Genomic DNA, 23,165 nt, shown 5'->3' on the forward strand with positions numbered 1-23,165 from the left:
AAAGAAAGCCGTACAAAAATATATATATATATATACAGTGTGCGTACAATGATGGCGGTCATATCTATAACTACATTCGTGGATGCGCGTTTGTTCTCCCTCCACTGGAAGAGAAAAGAAAGAGGAGGAAAAAGAAAGAGGGGGGGGGGGGTTGTCCTTTACTGGGTCTTCCTCAGGTGCTCGTCGAGTGGGTCCCACATGTGTAGCTTGGCTTTATGTTCTTTTGAGAAGTTGCCCGTAATGTTGTCGAACCTAAAAAGTCGAGAAGAGAGAGAACTCCTAGACCTACTCCTCACAGCAGCCCTTAAAATAATCCTCACGAACTGGAAAAACACAGCCAAAGCAAACTTCAAAACATGGATTAATTGGGTGCACTGTATAGTTTTATCAGCAAAACTGAATGTCTCTGCAAATGTAATGTTCATGTCAATTGAAAATGTGTTGTGTGGAATGGCAGTGCACTACCAAACCATGCATACTCCATTCTCAAAACTCTGCCATTCTACCACCGCATATGCCACTCCACTCTAAAATACTCTGCGCCACTCTACTCTATGCCACACCAGCTCCACTCCCCGTCACTTTACTTCACTTTGCCACATCACTTAACTCTGCAATGCTGTATTCCACTCTGCAAAACCCAATTTTATCCCACTCCATTATGACTCTTAACACTCCACGCCACTAAATCCTTAGCCACTCCACCCTACACAACTCCCCTATACGACTACTCTTCTCCACTCTACTACACTCCATGCCACTTTATTTCACTCTAACACTCCACACTACTTTACTCTACAACACTGTACTCCACTCTGCAACACTCCACTCTATCCTACTCCATTCTGACACTCTACCACACTCCACTCCAGAACACCCTGCGCCACTCCATAGAACCCTGTGCTACTCTGTGACACTCCACTCTGACTTTATGCCACTCTACGACAATCTGCCACATGACATGCTACCATGCCAGTAAATGCTACTGCACTTTGCACCACTCTGCTACTCCACACTACACCACTCTGCCACTTCAATCTAATACTCCACGCTATGCTACTTCATTTTGACAACTTATGGTACTCCACTCTGTGATACTCTGACGCCCTACCACTCCACTTTGCTCCACTCCACTCCACTTTACTGTACTCTACGACACTCCGTGCCAATCCACTCAACACTACGACACTCCACACCATTGTACAACACTTTGCTCTACTACACGACACTCCACACCAATCTCCTCCACGCCACTAAATTTTAGCTATGTTGAACAGCAGCCACGCTAGTTTACAACATAGTTAAAACACATTGGCAAAGTCAATACATCTTGCATAGTTGAGGCCTATTGGCTTTGCCTTGTTATACTCCACCAAGAAAGCAATGCTAGCTCATTTCATACTCCATCTTCATGTATAGTTCTCTGGTTTTCACCCTTCACTTAATGTAATGTTTGTGATTAATTGTGTTGAAGTTAAAGGAAGGTTAATAGCTTATGCAAAACATACATTTTCACACTCCACAGAATGCAAATCTTTTTAAAGACCTTTCTTTTATTAAACGGAGCACCTCTGTTATTCGAGGAGGTCTGTCAAAATAAAACATCACATTAGTGAATTAGATACTTTCTTTTATTTATTTTTTTAGGTGTCATATTTTGCAAGTTGGGGCAGTTTTAAACTTGTAAAGACATGTATGTTTTGCAAGGTATGGAAGACAGCGTGAAGTTGAGATTGTTGCATGCAATGCTTGTTTTATTATGGGGGAAATCAACAGTAAAAATCAGCCCATCACACTATGAAACAGGCCCACAAACAGCTGGAAAACGGGCCCATTCACTGACCTGTCAGAACAGCCCGTCAGGCACTGCCTGATTAACATTGAATAACATGTTCAGACTATACTCCTTCTCGAGTCATTCTTCTCCATAAAGACGTAGACGCAGGCCTACAAAGCAACATTGTACATTATACATTGATTATGTAAGTATTACCCTAAAAGACACTTGAAGGAACAGGATATCATACCTTTAAAAGTTTGACAAAGCTCTGAATGTTGAGTGCCTGCTTGAAACAAATGCTGCTTGCATAACCCTGTGGTGCAACCAATAATTGGCTTTAACAGTGAAACAAAACCTTCCATAGCCAAGAAGGAACCAATCTATTAAACCTATTTGAAAATTTAAAAAAAGGAATGGGTTTCCTTCGTCCATCAACCCCTTACAAATCATCATTTAGCAATATTACTGCTGTCTGGGCAAATTTCTCATTTCTTTACCACCTGAATTAAAAATTCAGTTGGCCAGACGTGACCAGTTAAATTACAGGAAGGGTTGGACGTTGCATAATCCTCAGTATGCTGGATTACTAGTGAAATTGTATTCATTTGAGCTGGAAACAAACTAATTTGTGTATTAAATCTGCAACGAATTCCGTATCTGTTGCATTATGAGTCGAGAGAGATTATCACTTCTGCACCCCAAAATGCATTGGAATCTCATAATTCCAATGGTTTAAGATCTAGGAGCAGGATAACATGTAAGATGGTCTTATCTACTTTAGCAGTGGCCGGTTACTAAAACGCAGTTTACATTTTATTTTCTGTAAACGAGTCTGTCGGGTGCAACAGTTATGTACAGGTGTAAAGAAGTATCAATCAATGGTTTTCAATACCTAAAGTGTGGTTTTGGACAGCTGTCCTGAAACAGTAAATGGGTCATTCTTAGAATTGGAAAATCTAGGATCCATAGAGAAATGAATATGTTCAATAGGCATTTAACAGATTTACGGTATGCTTTTACAATTGCAAGATGGTACCATGCAGCTAGCAGGTCCCGCAGTCCTACATAAAGGTTGTGTACTTGGGCCTTGATGACCATGGTAAGGGAAAACGACAAGCTTTGGAGTTGGCTGAGAACTAGGATTGTCTGATGCTGGCTTTGGCAACGAGTAATATAAAGATCAATACATATTTCAAAGGTTCAATGACACAAGTTGTAGTATACTTAGAAACAACCTGTAATATATGTTAGATTAGTTCTCCTTACTAGAAAATCAATCCACTACGTTGACCTTTACTAACTAATGATTTGTGTACTTGAAAGATCATTGATTCTTCTCTTACTCCGAGCTTGCGGTATCTAATCCATTAGATTCACCGTGCACATAATTTATGACAAGACATAAACAAAGTTACCCTTGTATGCCATCAAGAGAAGTAAGTGTTATTGATCGGGGTATGACCATTAAAGTTCCTTTTTTTTATCTGCTCGTGAAGTGGACCCTGAGTGACTACGAAATGATGATGCATGTTTTATAGCATGTTTATCTGTCCGACTTCGTTTCTTATCAACAAAACCTCACAACAGGCTTAAGTTAATGGAAGGGTTGCAGAAAATACCCCAGTGTGGTGGTGAATGTTTAAGAAAGTCTTTAGTGTTCGAAGTATGACCTGGGCAATGGGGGCAGCAGTGCTTTTTCAGAGAAGGTCTTGGCTTATGATATCTAATTGAGCCTTTGAAATCCAGGCACAAATACAGTATATCTCTTTGAAAGTGACAAATGTATAAGTGTCTAGTGACATCATGCTTATTTCATAGAAGTACCACCACACGGACTGGTCATACATAGATTTGAGTCCACCAATAGGTATCCCTTTGGCTCCGTTCCATGCCTGCAGTGAGCCTAATCTCATCTAGGATACATGACACATCTCCTGTATTGAGAAAGGTCCAAGTCAGACACATAAGGTTGCAAAGTCCTGTTAGCAGAGAATGGTATTATCCAAAACATCAAGCCTAACTCAAAATGTTCTGCATTACTGGAAGAAGGCATCCTCCTTGGTGTTAATGCACGGTTTCTTACCAGAGACAAAGCATCAGGGTAATGAAGAAAAGTCATATATCTGCATCCATCGATTGTATGTATGCTGATATGCTGTTTTTTGGAATATTCCAGTAGTCTACTCAGACAGCTGCTCCACTTGTAGGATTTCAGGTGCTCTACTGGGAATGTTGGGTGACGAGTCCGAGAGTCCTGTTCCCCATGCATGCATTGCGTTATACATAGTCGAAGTCCACACGGATGTGGGTGGAGGGGAAGTAATTGAGGAATCCCCTTTTACTTCTTCTGATGGGAGATCATTTTCCCCATGGAGAGAGTCATTCCCAGCACCCCCACCAAATTGTTGGGGGTGGGGGGGGGGTTGGAAGGGTGATCATTTCCTTTCTCAAGGTAGTTACTCTAGCCCGAGGCTGGAGTAAATCTCTTCATGTTTCCACATTGAGACCGGGTTCGGATTGGAGTTTTGGAATGACTACAAACGTCCGGGTATGTGGACGTACCCTGACTTCCGAAGCACATCTTGGGATGCCCATTCTCTCCCCCTGTTATGGCTAGAAGAATCACTTTCTGGATTACTGGAGATCCTGAAAATAGTAAGTTCGTCTGAAACCTCTGTTAAGGATTGCATTTTTATTTGTGAATCAAGCTGTATCAATATCACAGAGGTAATCATGACGATTTCTGGGCCCACTAGTGGTATTGGATTATCCAAAACCTTTAGGTCTTCTGCATTGTGCCTATGTTTTTATGATGCACATGGATTCTTCTAGACCAGTGATACTCAAAATATGCCCCTGGGGGCAGCTTGCGGCCCTGTTGACCTTTACATTGCGCCCTCCTGGTGAACAGCAGCATGAGCAGCTGTTAGTTGCTGAGGACTAATATTGAGATTTTTTTTTTAAATAAATGGGCAAGCAAATAAATGTTTGCCTGTTTTGTTTAACATTTTTTCACACCTCCTTACACAATCCCTGATCCACCAAAACCCCGTGCTGCCACCCTGCTGGCATCAGTGCGGCCCTCGGTCACACTGCAGAGCATACTTTGTGGCCCCTGGGAAAATGTTTGCGAGTACTCATGTTCTAGGCGAACCTCCTGGCTTGATCCTAGATTTGATTATCCCGAGAAGAGGGCCTAAGGATTTCACTTCCGTTTGTTTACTTTTTTAATTTATTTATTGGGCAGTCTGGATCTGTGATGGCAGATATAATCCATAGTGTTGAACTCCTTAATATATCCACACTTTCCTGTTAATGAAATGTTTCCTGTAAGATGTTAACATTATAATTCATGCCCTTATGTTGCGAATGGGCAGTGATTTTTAACATACTATGGTTAATACGGTATTAAACATTTTAAGGGTGAATGTTTGATATGTTGGATTATAGCTGATCGCTGGGCAGTCCAAGTGGAGAAGTGACTGACCTCTCTCTCTTCTGACAAAGTATTTCAAGCTAGGTATTCCATAGCTTTTGCATTTATCTTATGGATGCCTCAAGTATTCTTTCTGTTCTGGCACCGTGAAGGAGCATCCAATATCTGAACACTGATTTTTATACTGGGAACTGTAACTCTTAAGTGGCTTCATGGAGTAATTCTTTTCCTGGCTGCCTACCATCCGATAGTACTGCACTCTTCCCTAGGAATCAAATGTGTAGAGCTAGACAGAATTTCTAGCTCATGCCAGAAGACCGAATCTTAGCAAGGACTTGCTTGTTTTAACAAAGATGTGTCTATTCTTTCCTTAATGGATGATCAGAATTAGTGTTGCCCCTTAGAACATCTTTGATTTGGCTTCTGGAATATTTGAGAAACCTCAATGATGGATCTTGATGTTTTTTACTCAGACTCTGTTTTCTTGCTGTAAGGAAGAAGCCACCGTTTTCTTCTGCAGTTAAACAAACACAAGGGAACCCAAAGATCAAGATTGACCAAGGGTACTGGAATGAGTCTAGAACAACGGCCCCTAAGGAAAAAATAGAAGAACAATACTCTGGCAGAAAAACAAATCTCCAGGAGTAATTACAATGAATAAATAAACTGCATTTTATTTTTAATAAACGTAGGTTAATTAAGGAATATAACCCCGCCGGGATAATACTCACAGGTGTTTCAAAACAAGGAAACGGGCAAAAAATGAGTGACCATAATAATGTACTGTAGAGGTCGCTTATTTATTGGAAAAATCACTACTACACCCATAGGTCATATACAAAATTGTCAGTGGGTCAAAGCGACTCTTCGATTCTTTAAGAATATAGGATCCTCATAATCAGGACTATATATGCCTGATTACATTATAGCAAGATAATATTGTTAACACTTAGCTCAAAGTGGACGTAACAGCATAGGAAGAGATGGCTCCTGGCTAGAAAGTCTTTGGTTGATAGATCTAATTGTCCTCGCTATCATGCATGGCAACTTAGTGCGATCCAATACGGTGTGTAAAGAGGCATTTTTATACACCAAATTGGATCACACGAAGTGTCTACTATTCTAATTTCTCAAAGCCTCCTAATCTGGATGCGTTCTTGGTTTTCCCTTTGCACTATGGGTCCTCCTGGTGAGGGGGCTTGCTTTCCCCAATAATCACCATGCATAATAGTGAGGACCACAAGATCTATTTGACAATTTTACTTTATGTTTGTGAGCTGTGGGTAACTGTATAGTAGCAGTGCAAGGACTGCTGCGGCTTGAAAGCAGTCCTTCACCTGCCCAAACACCTCTGCAGTCCCTTGATGACTGCCCCCCCCCTCCCCTTCAAACCAACCACTTTTCTTTCGTTTTCAGGGGAGGAATTTTAGTGGCTGTCCTTGGCATGTTCTGGCGCATCAGGGCCTGTGGTGTCCATGTGACTGAATGTTCTGATTATGACTGACTCCCTTGCTGCACCCCAATTACGTATGACATGCATTGCCCACTGTGGAAAGCCTTTGTTATATTCTTTATGAAACATAAGCTACTTCAGGTCCCCTTCTTAAAAAAGAAAAGAAAATACCTGCACAGTTGATCACTACAACCGGATAAAGTAGATTTTCAGTATTGGTGTAGCTTGGTGCCCAACTTTGATACATGATTCTTCAGAATAACAGGTCACTTAGCTATGCTGTTTGATGTCTTAAAATGGCAAGGCCTGTGTGCCCTAATAACGTGCTTCTGGTGTATTTGATATATCCTTGCTGGATTATCACGGTATGGTCCTCACAGAGGTTGTTGGGTAGGCTATACCCTGGGAGTTGGCATCTGTGGCTACCAGGGACCCTTATTCCCTAGAGCTGTGCATAGTATAGAAAGCACGGAGTTGTAAGCTATGTATTTACCAAGAGCCCACTGAGTGTTTTTAAGATGCAAATTATGTTTACTTTCTCGTGTTGAGATGCCTTCTGGATCCTTGGCTTTGTACTTTATTTTACTTTGTCCAATGGATTCCTTCTTTTTGTTTGTTTTTTTTTGGGGGGGGGGGGCGCCATTGTAGATTGCAGCAATAGCCTGCTTGAAACATATATGAATATCTTGTCAGCTCCACCCGTCGTGTGTAGGAACAGAGTTCACATTCAGATGAAGCATTGCTGTTTATCACTGAATTTAGTGTGGGGAGAAACTTTGTTTTGAATCCATTCATAAAATGTAATGTATTTGTGTTGGAATGATTACGGAAGAAGCAATATTCCTTCAATCCATACTAATAGAGTTCCAGGTATATTTTGACTATTCTCCAAAGATCATATTTGTTTATGCCATAAACCTCTTCAGAATATCTAACAGTGCTGTTCATTCACTATGTCGGGAGGCATAAATGTTAGGATTGTAAGTCAATCTCCTTCTGATTCGTTGGGTTATGGTGTTCAAGGGTATAATGTGATCTACACTAGGGCAGTGACTGCCTGAGATAATTACTTATCGACTTTAGACCTTAGACTGCTCTGACTCAGTGTGCAGTTTGAGAAATTTTGAGATAGCATTGTGGTTCCCATGAATGAAGACTAGAGTCTAATGGTCGTCTATGGCATCTCTTTGCATATTGACAATCTGGAACCTGAATACTAATTGTGAAGTTTGATGTTCTAAATTTCTGGAGTTCTCTCTGACACCTTTATAGCGTTTTTGTTATGGAATGGAAAATGAGATGGGGCAGGATGTACCCTACGAGTAGTTTTCATTAAGGGGGTGAACAGTGTTTACAAAGTTTAGCAAAAGGGAAGTGTGATTTTTAGAAGAATTTGGGAAAATATTCCTTCATGTGATATGTTGTCCAAGGTTCTAACAGCAGACAAAAGGCTTAGTTTAGATTGAGCTTGTCTTTTTACTGTAATTAGTTACTGTAATTAGTTTGAAATAGCCTATTTTGTTTTCCTGTTTAACCGGAGATCTCTACTTATCCTGGTAAGAGCCAATCCCATGAAGTCAAGAGTAGCCTTATTTCAAATTAAAATAATGTCCGGGGAGCCTTGGGAGGGCATTCGTGAGAAATTGCATGATTGTGTAAAGATAAACTGATGGACCCTGTTGTATCCCCGCATTAACAGCACACTTGTTTATTTGCAAAGCTTGGATAATTCACTCGAGCTTGGCACTAAGACATTAAAGCATATCACTTGCAATGTTTTTTGTTGACAAGGGGAGCAAACAAATTGCTATAAACACTTCTACCCGTTAACCTAGACCTTGAAAACAAGCATTGGCATAGCCAATAGTTCTCGCCTTTGGGACCTTTTAAGTGTTTAGTTATCCAGCACAATATCCTTGGTGCAACAACATCAAGTGCTGCATGGCTAAACACTTATAAGGTCACAAAGGAGAGACCTATTGGCTATGCCAATGCTTGTTGTGAGCGAGTGGCTCATGCAGGTATGCCACTGTGAGGTAGAGATGCTGCAAGTGCTTTAACAGGAGCCCCTGTGACAATGCGCCTCTTCAAAATGTATCTTGGGTCTGGTGTAATACTTCTAGCCCCTATCGCTGTCTTCTTGCACCCAATGCATCCTTAAATGTCCCAGGTACAGCCAGGGTTGACACTCCTATTACCCCTGCCCTCCAGTGACACTTTACCCATCACAGGTGGTGGTGGTGATGGACGTGGTGGTGGTGATGGACGTGGTGGTGGTGGTGGGTGTGGTGGTGGTGGACGTGTGTCATGCACCCCACAAGGCTTACCTCTGCTTGTGAAGCGATTCCGCAGAGACGACAAGAGCCACCGCCCCTGTACCCACCTGACCCCGTGCGGAGAGATTTACCCGGCAGGGATGAGATGGAACCAGGGAAGGGAGCCAAAAAAGGAACGGAAAAGACTCTTGTGGTAGTAGAGCTTGGGTAGGATCTTGAGCACCAACTGGGGAGACCAGAGAGACCCAATTAGAAAGAGACACACACCTCCCGCTTCCCAAGTAGACCTCCAAACACATACAGAAGAGAATCGCCTATCCGCAGACTCACCAGGGCTCATGTAGACCTCTGAACCAAGGAAAGCATAGGTGCTCCGGTGAAGGAAGGAAAACTAAGGCAAGCGCTCCAGCGCGATGAAAGGAAACGACCACAAGCGCTCCTGCGCAGACACAGCCAAATCATCAATAGCGCTCCAGCGCTGAACTGTCATGCAAGATGTAGCGCTCCTGCACGGATACAAACAGATAACCTAAGCGCCCCAGCGCTGTACTCGTGTAACATAAAGCGCTCCTGCGCGGAAACAAGCAATAGTACGTAGTGCTCCTACGTGGACACAAAACAATGGTGAATAGCGCTCCTGCGCGGAAACAGACCAAACAACAGCGCTTCAGCATTGACCACGTTATGCAGCTGCAAGCGCTCCTGCCCGTATGACAAGGGAAACCAGAAGGCGCCCCAGCATTACAATTCAGGAAACTGGTTACGCTCCTGCGTGGTGAGATTAGGTATTTTCCGGCAATACCGGAACCAAGAATGGGCGCGGAACAAAAGGCGTCCACATCCTACCTGGAGAGCAAGCGCAGACGGGTACCAGGCATGAACCAGGAATCGGGCAAGAATCCGAAGCGCAGAGCGGGCGGGAAACGCAGTGTTTATGCGTGTCCCCCGGAAGCGCTTCGGTGGAGGAAGGCGGTTCACAGAAAGACTAGACTGGGACTCGACTTCTGCCCAGAAGTGAGGATACCGGTCTTCTATATGTGTTCAGCGGCCACCCGGGAACGGCAAGATGCCGTGACGTGGTGGTGGTGGACATGGATGTGGTGGTGGATGTGGTGGTGGTGGTGGATGTGGTGGTGGATGTGGTGGTGGTGGTGGATGTGGTGGTGGTGGTGGATGTGGTGGTGGTGGTGGATGTGGTGGTGGTTGTGGTGGTGGTGGTGGTGGTGGTTGTGGTGGTGGTGGTGGTGGTGGATGTGGTGGTGGTGGTGGATGTGGTGGTGGTGGTGGATGTGGTGGTGGTGGTGGATGTGGTGGTGGTGGTGGATGTGGTGGTGGTGGTGGTGGTGGTGGTGGTGGATGTGGTGGTGGTGGTGGTGGTGGATGTGGTGGTGGTTGTGGTGGTGGTGGTGGTGGTGGATGTGGTTGTGGTGGTGGATGTGGTTGTGGTGGTGGTGGTGGATGTGGTGGTGGTGGTGGATGTGGTGGTGGTGGTGGATGCGGTGGTGGTGGTGGATGTGGTGGTGGATGTGGTGGTGGATGTGGTGGTGGTGGTGGATGTGGTGGTGGATGTGGTGGATGTGGTGGTGGATGTGGTGGTGGTGGTGGATGTGGTGGTGGTGGTGGATGTGGTGGTGGTGGTGGATGTGGTGGTGGTGGATGTGGTGGTGGTGGATGTGGTGGTGGTGGTGGATCTGGTTGTGGTGGTGGATGTGGTTGTGGTGGTGGATGTGGTTGTGGTGGTGGATGTGGTTGTGGTGGATGTGGTTGTGGTGGTGGATGTGGTTGTGGTGGTGGATGTGGTTGTGGTGGTGGACGTGGTGGTAGGGGACGTGGAGATGGTGGTGGATGTGGTGGTGGTGGACATGGTGGTGGATGTGGTGGTGGTGGACATGGTGGCAGTGGAGATGGTGGATGTGGTGGCGGTGGATGTGGTGGCGGTGGATGTGGTGGCGGTGGATGTGGTGGCGGTGGATGTGGTGGCGGTGGATGTGGTGGCGGTGGATGTGGTGGCGGTGGACGTGGTGGCGGCGGCTGTGGACGACGTGGTGGTGGACGATGACGTGGAAGTGGTGGTGGACGTGGAAGTGGTGGTGGACGTGGAAGTGGTGGTGGACGTGGAAGTGGTGGTGGACGTGGAAGTGGTGGTGGACGTGGAAGTGGTGGTGGACGTGGTGGTGGACGTGGTGGTGGACGTGGTGGTGGACGTGGTGGTGGACGTGGTGGTGGACGTGGACGTGGTGGTTGTGGTGGACGTGGAGGTTGTGGTGGACGTGGAGGTTGTGGTGGACGTGGAGGTTGTGGTGGACGTGGAGGTTGTGGTGGACGTGGAGGTTGTGGTGGACGTGGAGGTTGTGGTGGACGTGGAGGTTGTGGTGGACGTGGAGGTTGTGGTGGACGTGGAGGTTGTGGTGGACGTGGAGGTGGTGGACGACGTGGTGGTGGTGGACGACGACGACGTGGTGGTGGACGACGACGTGGTGGTGGTGGTGGTGGTGGACGACGACGACGTGGTGGTGGTGGTGGTGGACGACGACGACGTGGTGGTGGTGGTGGTGGACGACGACGTGGTGGTGGTGGTGGTGGTGGACGACGACGTGGTGGTGGTGGTGGTGGACGACGACGACGTGGTGGTGGTGGACGACGACGACGACGTGGTGGTGGTGGTGGTGGACGACGACGACGTGGTGGTGGTGGTGGTGGACGACGACGTGGTGGTGGTGGTGGTGGACGACGACGTGGTGGTGGTGGTGGTGGTGGACGACGTGGTGGTGGTGGACGAAGACGTGGTGGTGGCGACTATTGGGTAGGAGGGTGCTGGCAGAATGCGGAAAGAGAGGAGTATCTCGAAGGGGGTACATGGGAGAGCAGAAAGAGGCCGAATATTAGAAACAAGCCACGGCATCGCTCTGGTTGATGTTTAGGAGGTGGGAGGGGTGTTCTGTGCAGAAAGGCATTACAGCACTCTAGTAAATAAATAAAACAAGCTTTGTACGCAAAAGTGAAAGTGACCACGTTTGGAGCTGAAAGCGCACGCTGTGCTTAATGAGCCTTGATGAGAGAGGAAAGCCGCGCTTGCTCCCGCAGACCCTAGGCCAGGGCAGAGAGAAGGCCGGACATGCACCCGCCTTTGGCCAATTGTGTGCTGTCTTTCTTAGAAAGACCAATGCAAAGGCCAATAGCGGGTGAAGAAAACAAAAGCACCCGCACAAGCGTGTGTTCCAAAGTTTAAAGCCCTTACTAAACGTCTCACAGATCAGCGCGTGTGCGCTGGCTCAGGCGAGACCTAAAAACAAAGTACATATTAAGAACTATTGCTTGGTAACCTCTTGCAGAAAGCAACCTTTTTTCACCAGTGCCAAACTGGGCTTTTTGAACAAATGTGTCTAGGCTTATATATTCTGGCTACTTTTAAACTGTAAAATAGTTAACAGAAGCCCCTGGTGGAGAGCCTCTGACTCATACCACCAGCGTCAGTTCTTATGCAGAGTGAGTGGTAGTAAAAGTTTCATTGAAACATTGGACTCTGTCAAAGTTCAGAACATTTCTCTCTTTCTCTTCCCCTGCCCCACCCCCCCCCTCCCCTCCCTCCCCCTCCCCTGACGAGTCTCATTTCTCATAGATGTTGGTCGTGTCCATCCCATTTGTTTTCTCCCTGGTTAAAATATTGATTCTTCTTTTTCTGTTTCAATGCAGTAATAACCCTGTTTGAGTTATGATAGCCAATCTGTCTGCCCTCTGATTTGGGTGTCAGGGGAACACTGAACCCTAATACGGACATTGGCTTGAAGTTGATAGAATGTCCAAAATGTCACACTAGGGAACTATAATTATTCGCCATTGAAATGAAGCTGTGATTTGCCCCTGGGTGTGTCCAGGGATATTCAAAATACATATGTAAAGTTCACTTTTAGGAAATAGCCTAAGTAATTGATGAAGGTCATCTTATAGGAACACCACAAAGGAGGAGGGCAAAGTGATTTATTAGGTAACCGATTCTGATCTGTGCATCATATGATCAAATTAACCACAACACACAAGGGCCAGTTCTCTGAAAGGAATTTTATCCTTTTGTGTAAAAATCTAATTGATCTTAGTCCAAAACGTTTGACTCTGGTTGTACATAGTTAGCATGCAAAGTTAACACTATTCCTTCAGGGTCGTTTTTGTAGCAGTCGCAAAATCCTCTGGCTCCTCAGTGTTGAACACATTTGATTTGATTTTCAGTTTCTTCACGGTTTATTTCATCCTTTACCACCATCTATACTCAAAGTTGACATTAAACAGATGTATGGATTATGAAATTCACTGTACAATACAATAATGGATGTTGAAATTTGAAGCTAAGCTTTTCTAAAGGCTGGAATTGATTTTAGCGAAGCACAATGAATATGTAGATTCCAACTGTGTCGCTATGTTTTCACTTGTTAATGATTATGTAAAAGTTTTCTTTTTCTGACGGAAGTCCATTTTTCTACTTCTCAAAATTATGCCCATTTTCTCTGATTTTGACTGTAGCAAAAATTGCTTGACAACTGCAAACTTCAACAAATCCGCCTAGCCGAACCTAGTCACAAAAAAGTGGTATATCCATTCTGTGAGCACTATTTCCTGCAAAATAGACTTTGCAAATTTCATGTTTTGAGGAGCACTTTCAGCAACTGATCGTAATGGTGTACTGTAGTGCAATAGTCAGGTGTGCAGTGTATAGTTCTACACTTTCTGGCAGTTAGTTGGACAAATGTGTGAGAGGTGGCAAAATTGGCATCTTTCTCCACTGCATTCTATAATGGTCCCCTCCTTTTTTCACCCACAAGTGGCCATATTATAGATAGTGCCCCAGGGGCTCAATGGGTGTGTGTGCATGATCTTTGCACACATGGAGCACTATGGTATTAAAGAAGGAACCACAGATGCTTGTGTGGCCCACTATGTAATATTGATAGGCTGGCATACTTATTGTGCCAGGTCTATCTTCAAATCTTATTATGCAAATGAGGGAATCACTTTGCCTCTGTGCCTATTACAGATGAGGGCATAGAGGCAAATGTGCCCTGAGAAACCACACTTAGAGTGCACCACAAAGAGGTGCCAATGCAGCCCATTGGAGTGGGGAAAATCTGGTATGCTGGACCACCTCCATCCCCCTCCCCCTCCCTCCAGAAATCTTCCTGCAGGTGGGTCCAGTCACTCAATGCACCTACCTGTGGGAGGGATGATATGCAACTCCTTGGTAAAGTGCAGGTAGGTTGCCCCGTGCACAGAGGAAAACAGAGTGGCTTTGAAGCAGCCACTCTGTATTTCACTGAATGCACTGCCACCAAGCAGCGCGAGTTATCGACTGTCCTGATGGCAGTGCATTTGTTGCAATAGTGTGCACTATCTTTTTGCTCCTGGAGCACCTGCTTAAAGGTGCACTGTATTATCAAAAACAATGGCCCAACCCGTGATTGATTGTCAGTTCAATGAATCATATACTCACAGTTGATTATTTCCAAGGCTAAGTAAGGATTAAAGTTATTCTCCTCTTGTTGATTAAATCAAAAAAGGTGCACTGTGGCACAAACATGGACAGTGAGCCCTATATGTAATCTGGGTCCTATTGGGCCTATTGTTTTGCATGAACATTCGTTGATTTTAAATGCATTTTATTGCATTGTACCCTTGTTCATATCAAAATTTAGCATGCCTCTTGCAATACTCCCTTAGAATATAGAGCGATGTATGGCAAAAATGAAGATTCATTGAACCATGCAAATGTTTAGTGCTTGCAATACACATGGACTGTTACTAGCACTATTTATGACCACCTTTTTTCTTTTTCTTTTAAGGTGTGGTTTAAGTATGCAGACAACCCAAGTTTGGAAAATTGATTTCAGGGACACCATGATACAGAATGGTTAGTGACTATTTAAATAACCCTTTTTTTGCCCCGAATGACTTACTTGTACACATTTCCATGAGCTTCACATTAACTGTGTGTAGTTGAGGGCAGTTTTGGGTGAAGTATTAAACTTTTTCACGGAGATGTGGTGCAATTTAACGATATTATAATGGTTCAGTGTCACTTGAACTATCAGTAGATTCAAAACTAGTTAAGTAGAACTTTGTGTTTTTGGTAGATTTCAAGAGTCTGAACGGATTTAATTTATACTCCCAACACTGTCCTTAATTACTATGAAATGAAGTTCAAACTTTTCAAAAAATATTATCTGGGAAAGCACCAAGATGTAGGAAGGAGTGTTTAACTCACTGAGTGCTTAATTTGTAAAGAAATTAATTACAGTTATGTCAAACTAGTAATTTAAGTCCGTTAATCACAGATAAAAAAACTTAGCCTCTACTGACCAGGTGGGCCAGTGAGCTGCCCTCTGGACTCTAAATGACCCATTTATAATGAGAACTTCAAATATTGAGGAAGGAAAATTGGTAGAATTGGTTTAAAAACAGTTGAACTAAATGAGTCGACCCCGAAGGAACTTTGTACTTGACCTTAATTAACTGTGATTTATGGGAGTAACTTTTTTTCTGAATAAGCCTTGTATTAATTCAACGTTTAAAAATATAGTCCTGTCCAGTCCAGTTGTCTAATGCGCTATGTTTGAAAAGATCCAGACCCGCAGTATTTGTTTAAATGTGTTTTCAACCATCAATACGCAGGGAGGAATTCGTATGGGTACATCTAATAATGTGTACAATGATTACGGAAAACTACAGCAACCTGCATTTAAAACGAATGCCTCGCTAGTTGAACAATGAGTAATGTTCAAAATAATAATAAATTCTGGGCTACTCCATCATATCGGTAATTATTGAATTAATACATATGTTTTGATCATCTGGGCAGTTTTGTCCTTATATCCGTTTGTTATAAACCACATGTTTTTTCTTTTCAATTGATTAAATGTACTGATTTAGGAATGGTGAGGATTATAGAAATCTATATGGGTATAATTTATCAGCACTGTCCATGGCTTTAAAATGGATGGTCAGAAGATTTAAATCTACTTGTACTAAATATGTATATTAAAACATCTTTAGACCAACATCAGTAGCTGGTAGGATATGTATTATTATCAAGAACCTTTAAATCTCTTGTTTTGAGTGATCATTTTGCATGAGTAAATAGACAAAATTATGTAGACCTCACATTATGTTTATCGGATATGGTAGCATATATGTATTCATGTGTCCTTAAGAAAATTACAGGCATGTGTCGGGTGGGGAGGGGAGGGCTGAAATGTCTGTTATTTGCATCTTAGTGCTGCAGTATCAATATTTCTTATGGTCAACATATAACCTTTTTAATTCAGCCATTACTTATTCATTGACTGAAAAAATTAGCATTTACAGTTTACTATTTTGTATTGTGTGTTTAACTACGGATGTGTCTCGTGTACACCATTGTGGTATCTATTCACACTTGACTTTAAACTTTCCCTTGGCCTCTGTAATCGCGATGATTTCATGCGGTATTTATATGATCAAATCATTAAAATGTTTTTAAACGTGTACTTCACTTTGGGGCTGACTAGATAAAGTGTTCAATAATTACACATGTTTCATGTTGTATTTGATAAATCTATAATTCTTAAAGTTTGAGAAGTTTTATGTGGAACACACTAGAGCCCCATCCCCTCGTGAATCTAAGTACAGGGACAATCTAGGCAGACTACTATGGTGGTATTTTAGAAATAGAAGCCTGATGAGCAGGAATAAAGATGTTTCTGTACTTTCAAGTGGCTACTCAAGAGTTGATTTATTGTCACTGCATCAGTGGTGTGCAGGTAGTTGTGTGGTAGTCTTAGAGACCTTTAAGTTGAAGGATGTTTTCCAAAGAAGCTACGTTTTGGGAACCCTTCTTGAGGGAAGGAGGTCACTGGTAGAAGGGTGGTGTTAATGGCTGTGTAAATTAACTTGGTCTGTTACAATTCTTTTATTAAAAACTGCCACCTGGAGAAGAATCTTGGAGGAACAAGTCTAGTGTGGCAGTCACTCATCTGCTGTGGTCAAGACTGGTTGTGTTCAGAGTGCGGTGACCAATGGAGGCTGCTCATGAAATGGCGGTGAGAGGAGGGAATTGGGGGTAAATGGTCTAAGAATGTAACCTGGTTGGATATGTATAAATAATCAGACTTCTTTAGCACCTCTGATCTCTTGTCCATGCACGGCATGGATATGTAGGTTTGCTCCAATTCAGAATGTGGAAATCCACTCCGTTTTGGCTTTGTAACCCCTGATCTCATGAAATTGGGTCATTTTATCAAGCACGTTCTTAGTATGTCCATAGGCTTTGTCTCTTTGGTTTGCCTGAGAAGGTTTCTTTCTTGCTTCAGGCAATTTAATACTCGTTGGATGTTGTGAACAACACTCAGAACCTTTTGTAGTAATCTCATTTCTGTAGGATGTTTGGCTCTACGTGTGCTCATCCTTGTTTTATGCAGAGGAGATAAATTGTGTGTTCTTTCAAGTTCTACCTTATGTTGTGACCTTTGGGTCCCATCTCGGGGCTCGTAGCATTTACTCTAGTTGCATTTGTAAAGCAGGCCATACCCATGATGATCGGTCAAAGTGAATTTGTGGCTGCCTAGCATGCTATTCCTCTGAGTACTATAGTTGGAAGATTGTCAATAGTATGGCCTACTAGGGTAGTGTTTCAATGTGTGTGAGGGCCAGTGTTGCACTGTTACCGTTTGTTGCTACATCCAGGCATGAAGAGCTTTGCCTTCATATTATTTGTTGAACTGATTGTCCCTTATGATTGCCTTAGTTTTATACTGTGCAAAAGTAGTCCTTCGAATTTATAATCTCTATGGGATGACCTCGATTTGGGTTAGTGCTTTATTTTAATATTTTTTTATTTTTTACAGGGAATTATGCTTCAAAAAGGATTGAGAGCAATTCAAAATTGCCACTAAAACTCTTTTGAGCAAATTATGTTGTTCATTAATTGAGCCTTGCCCTTAGCCACTTACTAAACGTGGGTGCTGTACTGCTTATAATAGATATACAAATCTGAATCCTGTCCTTGTAAAATCGGGGAACTCTTGATAGACCTAGGCAAATCCGTACCAGCAATATTGGTTAAAATCCGCCACCTGTCCCTGCCAAGTTTTGCAAATCCATGTGTGACCAAGCTACTCCAGTCCAATTTTTTTATTTTTTTTACTGAATTCTGGGACCTGTAGTCTGGTTTCTCATTATAAAACCTAGGACTACAAGTCCCAGAACTGAAATAAAAAAAAAAAAACTGGCGTGGAGCAGCTCATCGTGCATGGACGTGAACAGCTGGTGACCAAGTTTGTAAGCCGTTCTGGGTATGTCTAGCAAGTGGTAGAGTTCACTCACTGATGCTCATGCAAGAATGGCATTCACAAAAACGTTTCGGGTGTAATTGAATAATGCAGGCGATATCTACAGGAGAAATACTAAAACAACCTTTAAATGGAAAAATCGTGCTTTACAGATGGTTAAACACTGGTATGGCGCACTTTTTTTTAGTCTTTGGAAGCCGATATCTGATCCTTGCTCTGACTGCCGCCTGGGGCGGGGCTCTGCCTTCGAGGGCGAGACCTTTACCTTTATCAGATCGCCGAGACTCCAGCTCGCTTTCCGCCTGATGGCAAGGCATTCTGCCTACGCCTCCACAGAAAGGAATTCGTAAAGAGGCAGTATTTTTCGAGAACCTCCGCATTCATACTCGTACACTGAGCCAAGAGCACACGTACGCAGAATATACCCCCATGGGGGCAGAGGAGGGGCCGCATTCTTGACTTGGTCAGAGTAACAGCAGGTCCATTAGTATGCCTGTCATTAGCGTTTGATGCTATCGCACAGTCAAACCAGCACATAGCGAGCGAGTCCTCGGCCCTGCAAGCACACTTCATTGTGTGGGGACACACGACCAGTCTGCCGCGCCTTCGCGCGCACTGTCTAGTAAAACTCCTCTCAGTTTAATATGGTTTTGCTGCAACATGCATGTTTTTATGTCTAGCAAAGTGCCTTTTACCTGAAAGTAAAAAAAAAAAAACCAGTTCCACAGACTGAAAACGATACTCTGAATTATTTCTGGTGTGACATGTAGGAGAAGTGGTGTTAAAAATAGCCTGCTCTCAGGGTCGCACTTGGACAAAAATTAGTCCTGGTCACTGAAATAAAAGTGGCCCCCATTAGCGAATCTGATAGCTAAAAGAATGGAGGACGTTTGCAAGTCAGGCCAGTTTTGATCTTGTAAAGACTGCGCACTATGGGGATTTTGCAACATTTGGGAGCCTGCACTCATTTGTGTTTACTGCAGGCATTACTTGTGGTAACATCGGGCAAATCGATAGTAAAACCAGCCCACAAGATCATAAAACAAGTCCACAAACTGCTAAAAAAGACCACACACTGATCTGTCGGACTGGCCCATCAAGCACCGCCTGATTGCCCTGTAGGCCAGTTCGGCCTAACCTGGGCTGAAATCACGTATTGGCAAGTTTAATATAGCATTGCTTGCGTGCGTTTGGGCAGGGTGGACAGAGGGTTAATTGGTAAACCTTAGATCTATGTATTGACATAGATTTGACTGGAATGGGTTGTTCCGGTTCTCAAGCCTGTTAGGGACCCATTGTGACATCCCTTTTTAATTACTATCAGGCTCTATATTCGTGTCCTTAGCTATACTAGCAAATTACACTGTTCGATTTCTGAACAATTCATGTAAAATAAGTTAAGGTAACCTAACCTATACCTGCGGTATATTTCCTGTTTATTTTTTACATGTTTTTATTAATCTTTAACAAAAATGGCAGCTGCTTGAAACACTGTAAGCCGTAAGCGATACCCTTATTAAAGAGAACACACCTCTTTAGATACCCCCTGATCCGACTTTTATTATCTACCTAATGCCCTGCAAGTTGGTAATAGATCAGTGATTTTAAACCTGGTGAAGCCATGCTTTAAAGTGGCGGTACTCAAAGTATGGCCCGCGGGCCAGTTGCGGCCCGCCAGGTCACTCCATGCGGCCCCCATGAAAAACAGCAGGCACGGACTCAACACCATTTTCTCACCCGGAGCCCCCGCCTTCACCTGCCTCTCTGACATCACTTGCTCACCCTGCCTTTGAAAGCATTTCCTGTGCTGCGTGTGCAGGCGTGCAACGCCTATTGGACTCAAAGGGCTTTGCCTGCCCGACCCCCCCCCCCCCCCACACACACCCCACCGTTCCGCACCCGAGCACTTCACAGGTCTCTTGAAGACCTTTTGTTTGTTAAAGAGGCTTTAATGCCCACACCCCTGCAGCTCCACTCTGCCTTTTTTCTTGAAGAATCAGCCGCCCCCCCCCCCTGAAAATATTTCTTAGCCCCCCCCCCCCCGAAATTTGAGACTAGCTGCGCCTCTGTACCTGGGCATGCTGCTCACAGTGTGGCCTTTTTATTGTCTCAATTGGTGCTGGTAAATCAGCTGTCTCTGTAATTAAGTTAATATTTTTATGGCCCCAAGTTAGGTTTCAGCCCGGCCTTTCCTTGCTCAGGCTTTCAATGCCCGCACGTGGTGTAAACAAAATAAATAAAACGAGGATTCAGCAATGTCCTAATGTCGATCCCTAGGCTTTTGTTTTATGTCATGGCTTTCCATGAAATACCTACAGGCTCCCTGTTGACAACAGTGGTGCTAGGAAAAGTTTGCAGGTGGAATTGGGATAGGGGATGCAGTTTACACACAACATTATATGCCGCGGAAGCAGCCGGATAGTTATATATACATCCCAGCTTCCCCACATTTCTTACAGGCTGTTCAACTTGCTTTGTGCATTACTCAAAGTGTTTTCATTTATAGTCATGGCACAGAAGTAGCATCAGGTCTTTCATGCTGCAGATTGAACAGCAAATAGTTCTTGGTTTTGGCCCTCATTAGGTAGAGTCCGAGCTGAGGGGACAGGAGGACAGTGCGTACAAAGAGATGAATAGGCAGAGGCAGAATGAGATGGTAGCGGGAAGGGGGAGAGCAAGGAAAACGTAGGTACTGGCAGACTCTGTATGAGGAAAGCATAAAAGCAGAATGAGAAGTTCGGTGAGGAGGTATGGAAAGGTTAGGGTTTAACAGAAGAGAGCGAGGGATTAGGAGCAATGTGAAATATGAGCGCAGCGTAAGGGTATTGCAGGTTAGGAGGAGTGTAAGTGGGCAGGAGCAGAATAAGGACAGGCAGAATGGGCTGCTTTACACATAAGGACTATATTGAGTGATATATATGGAAGGTGAGTGCTAAGTCAGGGCAAGGAAATAGTGAGGGGTACAACAACAATGGAACCAACAGCTATGAGCTAGCAGCAGAGTGAAGGGAAGCAGTGGAGTGAAGGTCTAGAGCAGAACTGCAGGAAGAACACAGGACTGTCTTGTCAATAGGGTGAACCTTCAGCAGAGTGAAGGTATACAGGCACAATGAGTGGGTAGGCGCAGAGTGGTGCATTAGCGTTCAATGCAAGGTTAGGCATAGGATGAGGTGTTAGGGGCACACTTAGAGGGTAGGCAGTTTGATAGCTTATGAGGAGAGTGAGAGAAATAATGCTGAAAAAAGTATACATGTGTGGCACCAAAAAGGTGTCACCAGATAGGGGTAGACTGTGATGAAGGGAGAGCAGGAGCAGCTTTAAAACGTGAAGGTGTGGAGAGAGAATGCAGTTTAAGAACTTGGGGCCAGAGTAGGTGTAAAATGACAGGCTGTGAGCATAGTGAAAAAAGGGCCAGGAAATGAGTAGAAGCAGAGTGAAGAGCGGAAGCTTATGAGCTTAGCAAAGAGGTACTGGAGCAGATTGTGATGATGGTAATGGAAAGTGGGGGTAGGGACAGTGTGAGGAGCATTTATTAGATAAGGAAATAACCATGGGTAAGAGGAGAGGAATAACAAGTGGTTTACATTGAGAGTAAAACAATAGAAGTGTAAAGTTGTGACAGTGCCAGGCTGCAGGAAGGGTCAGGACATTATTAAGGCCAAAGTGGTGGGATGAGGGGGTGGACTGGAGGAATATGGCAAGAATGAAACAGTCATAAGGTAGGGTCAGAGTCCGAGTGCAGGGACAGAGTGAAAACCAAGGATCAGGGCAGACCCTAAGAGCAGAGTCATTGAGTGTGGGGCTCAGGGAAGAATAGCAGTAGACGTGCTGCCTGATACATGCATTATTATTAAATGATATGCACCTACCTCCGATGATAGTCCTGTTGTAGATGACACTACAATACCTCTGCTGTACTGTTGGGCAAGCTCATTGACTAGGAGAAGGCAGCGTGAGACACAGCATGTCTCTTGCCCATTATGCCGGACACTGTGCCATTTTAAATGTGCATTACAGCCCAAGTACATGAAGGCATGTATTGTGTGGGCCCAAGCATGCACATTACAGCATGGGGCCATTAATGCATGTACTGTCTCGGTCCATTAAGAATATGGTTGCCTGCTGTCACTGATGCTTGTATTGCCTGACAGAAAAACCACCTCTATCAATGCACTTTGCTTTTGCGCTTCTGAGTTTTGCAGGATGATCTTGGGGCTTGGTACTACAAACACTCCACAGACCCATTAAGGGTTGTTCGTAGTGACTTTAAGAGGCATAGTGGTATGAGTTGTTTCTTCTGAGAGACAAATGAAGGGTGAGTCCAAGTATCTGCGCAACTGAGGGCCAAAGAGCAGGGAACTGGGTTTTTGTCAAAACAAGGTAAAGATAGAACACTATGGTCAGAAACACACAGACCTCAATAAAAAAATATATTGATAGCATTTATTCAGGTTAAATACACACATATATTGCATTTCGAAATACAGCACTGTCTAGTCATGTTTTGAAAAGGGGGTGATTTTATTTTCGCCCCAGTAGCCCTGCCCCCACTGCCCCAGTCTCCATCACACAGGCCCATCTGTGCGGCCCTCGGCCACAAGCCAGACTGTCATTTTGGCCCCCGAGAAAAAGTTTGTGAGTACCCATGCTTTAAAGTAATACCTGGCACTGTTCTGAAGAAGAGTGTGTGCATAACATATTTCATTTTAAAGAGCAGGCAGTGGTCCGTGGGACTACTGGCTGCACTTAAAAAGTTTTTTTTTGGTTTTGTTTTTTTAATTCTCAGAGGTTTAGGGACTATTGGGATCCTTTCCCATTTCCAAATGGCTTAGCACCTTCTTTGGACAAAGAGTCAAGAGGGCAAGCAATTGGGGAATACTGCGGTTTGCAAATAGCTTTCCTGCATTGC

At 44.0% G+C, this 23,165-nt stretch overlaps 1 protein-coding gene across 2 annotated transcripts in view; it reads left to right on the top strand.

Annotated features, from left to right (window-relative positions):
• KITLG (KIT ligand) overlaps positions 1-23,165 on the top strand; it is a 144,551-nt gene that overhangs the window by 20,827 nt on the left and 100,559 nt on the right. Inside the window, exon 2 of one of the 2 annotated variants that reach the window (XM_078678850.1) lies at positions 14,774-14,841. The exons of the other annotated variant lie outside the window; for it this stretch is intronic. Coding sequence (XP_078534976.1) covers positions 14,839-14,841 — 3 coding nt within the window. The 5' untranslated portion in view covers positions 14,774-14,838. The remainder of the gene's footprint in view (positions 1-14,773; positions 14,842-23,165) is intronic. 2 annotated transcript variants of the gene reach the window in all.

The sequence above is a fragment of the Lissotriton helveticus genome, chromosome 1_1, assembly GCF_964261635.1.
Source record: "Lissotriton helveticus chromosome 1_1, aLisHel1.1, whole genome shotgun sequence".
Taxonomy (NCBI): Eukaryota; Metazoa; Chordata; class Amphibia; order Caudata; family Salamandridae; genus Lissotriton; species Lissotriton helveticus.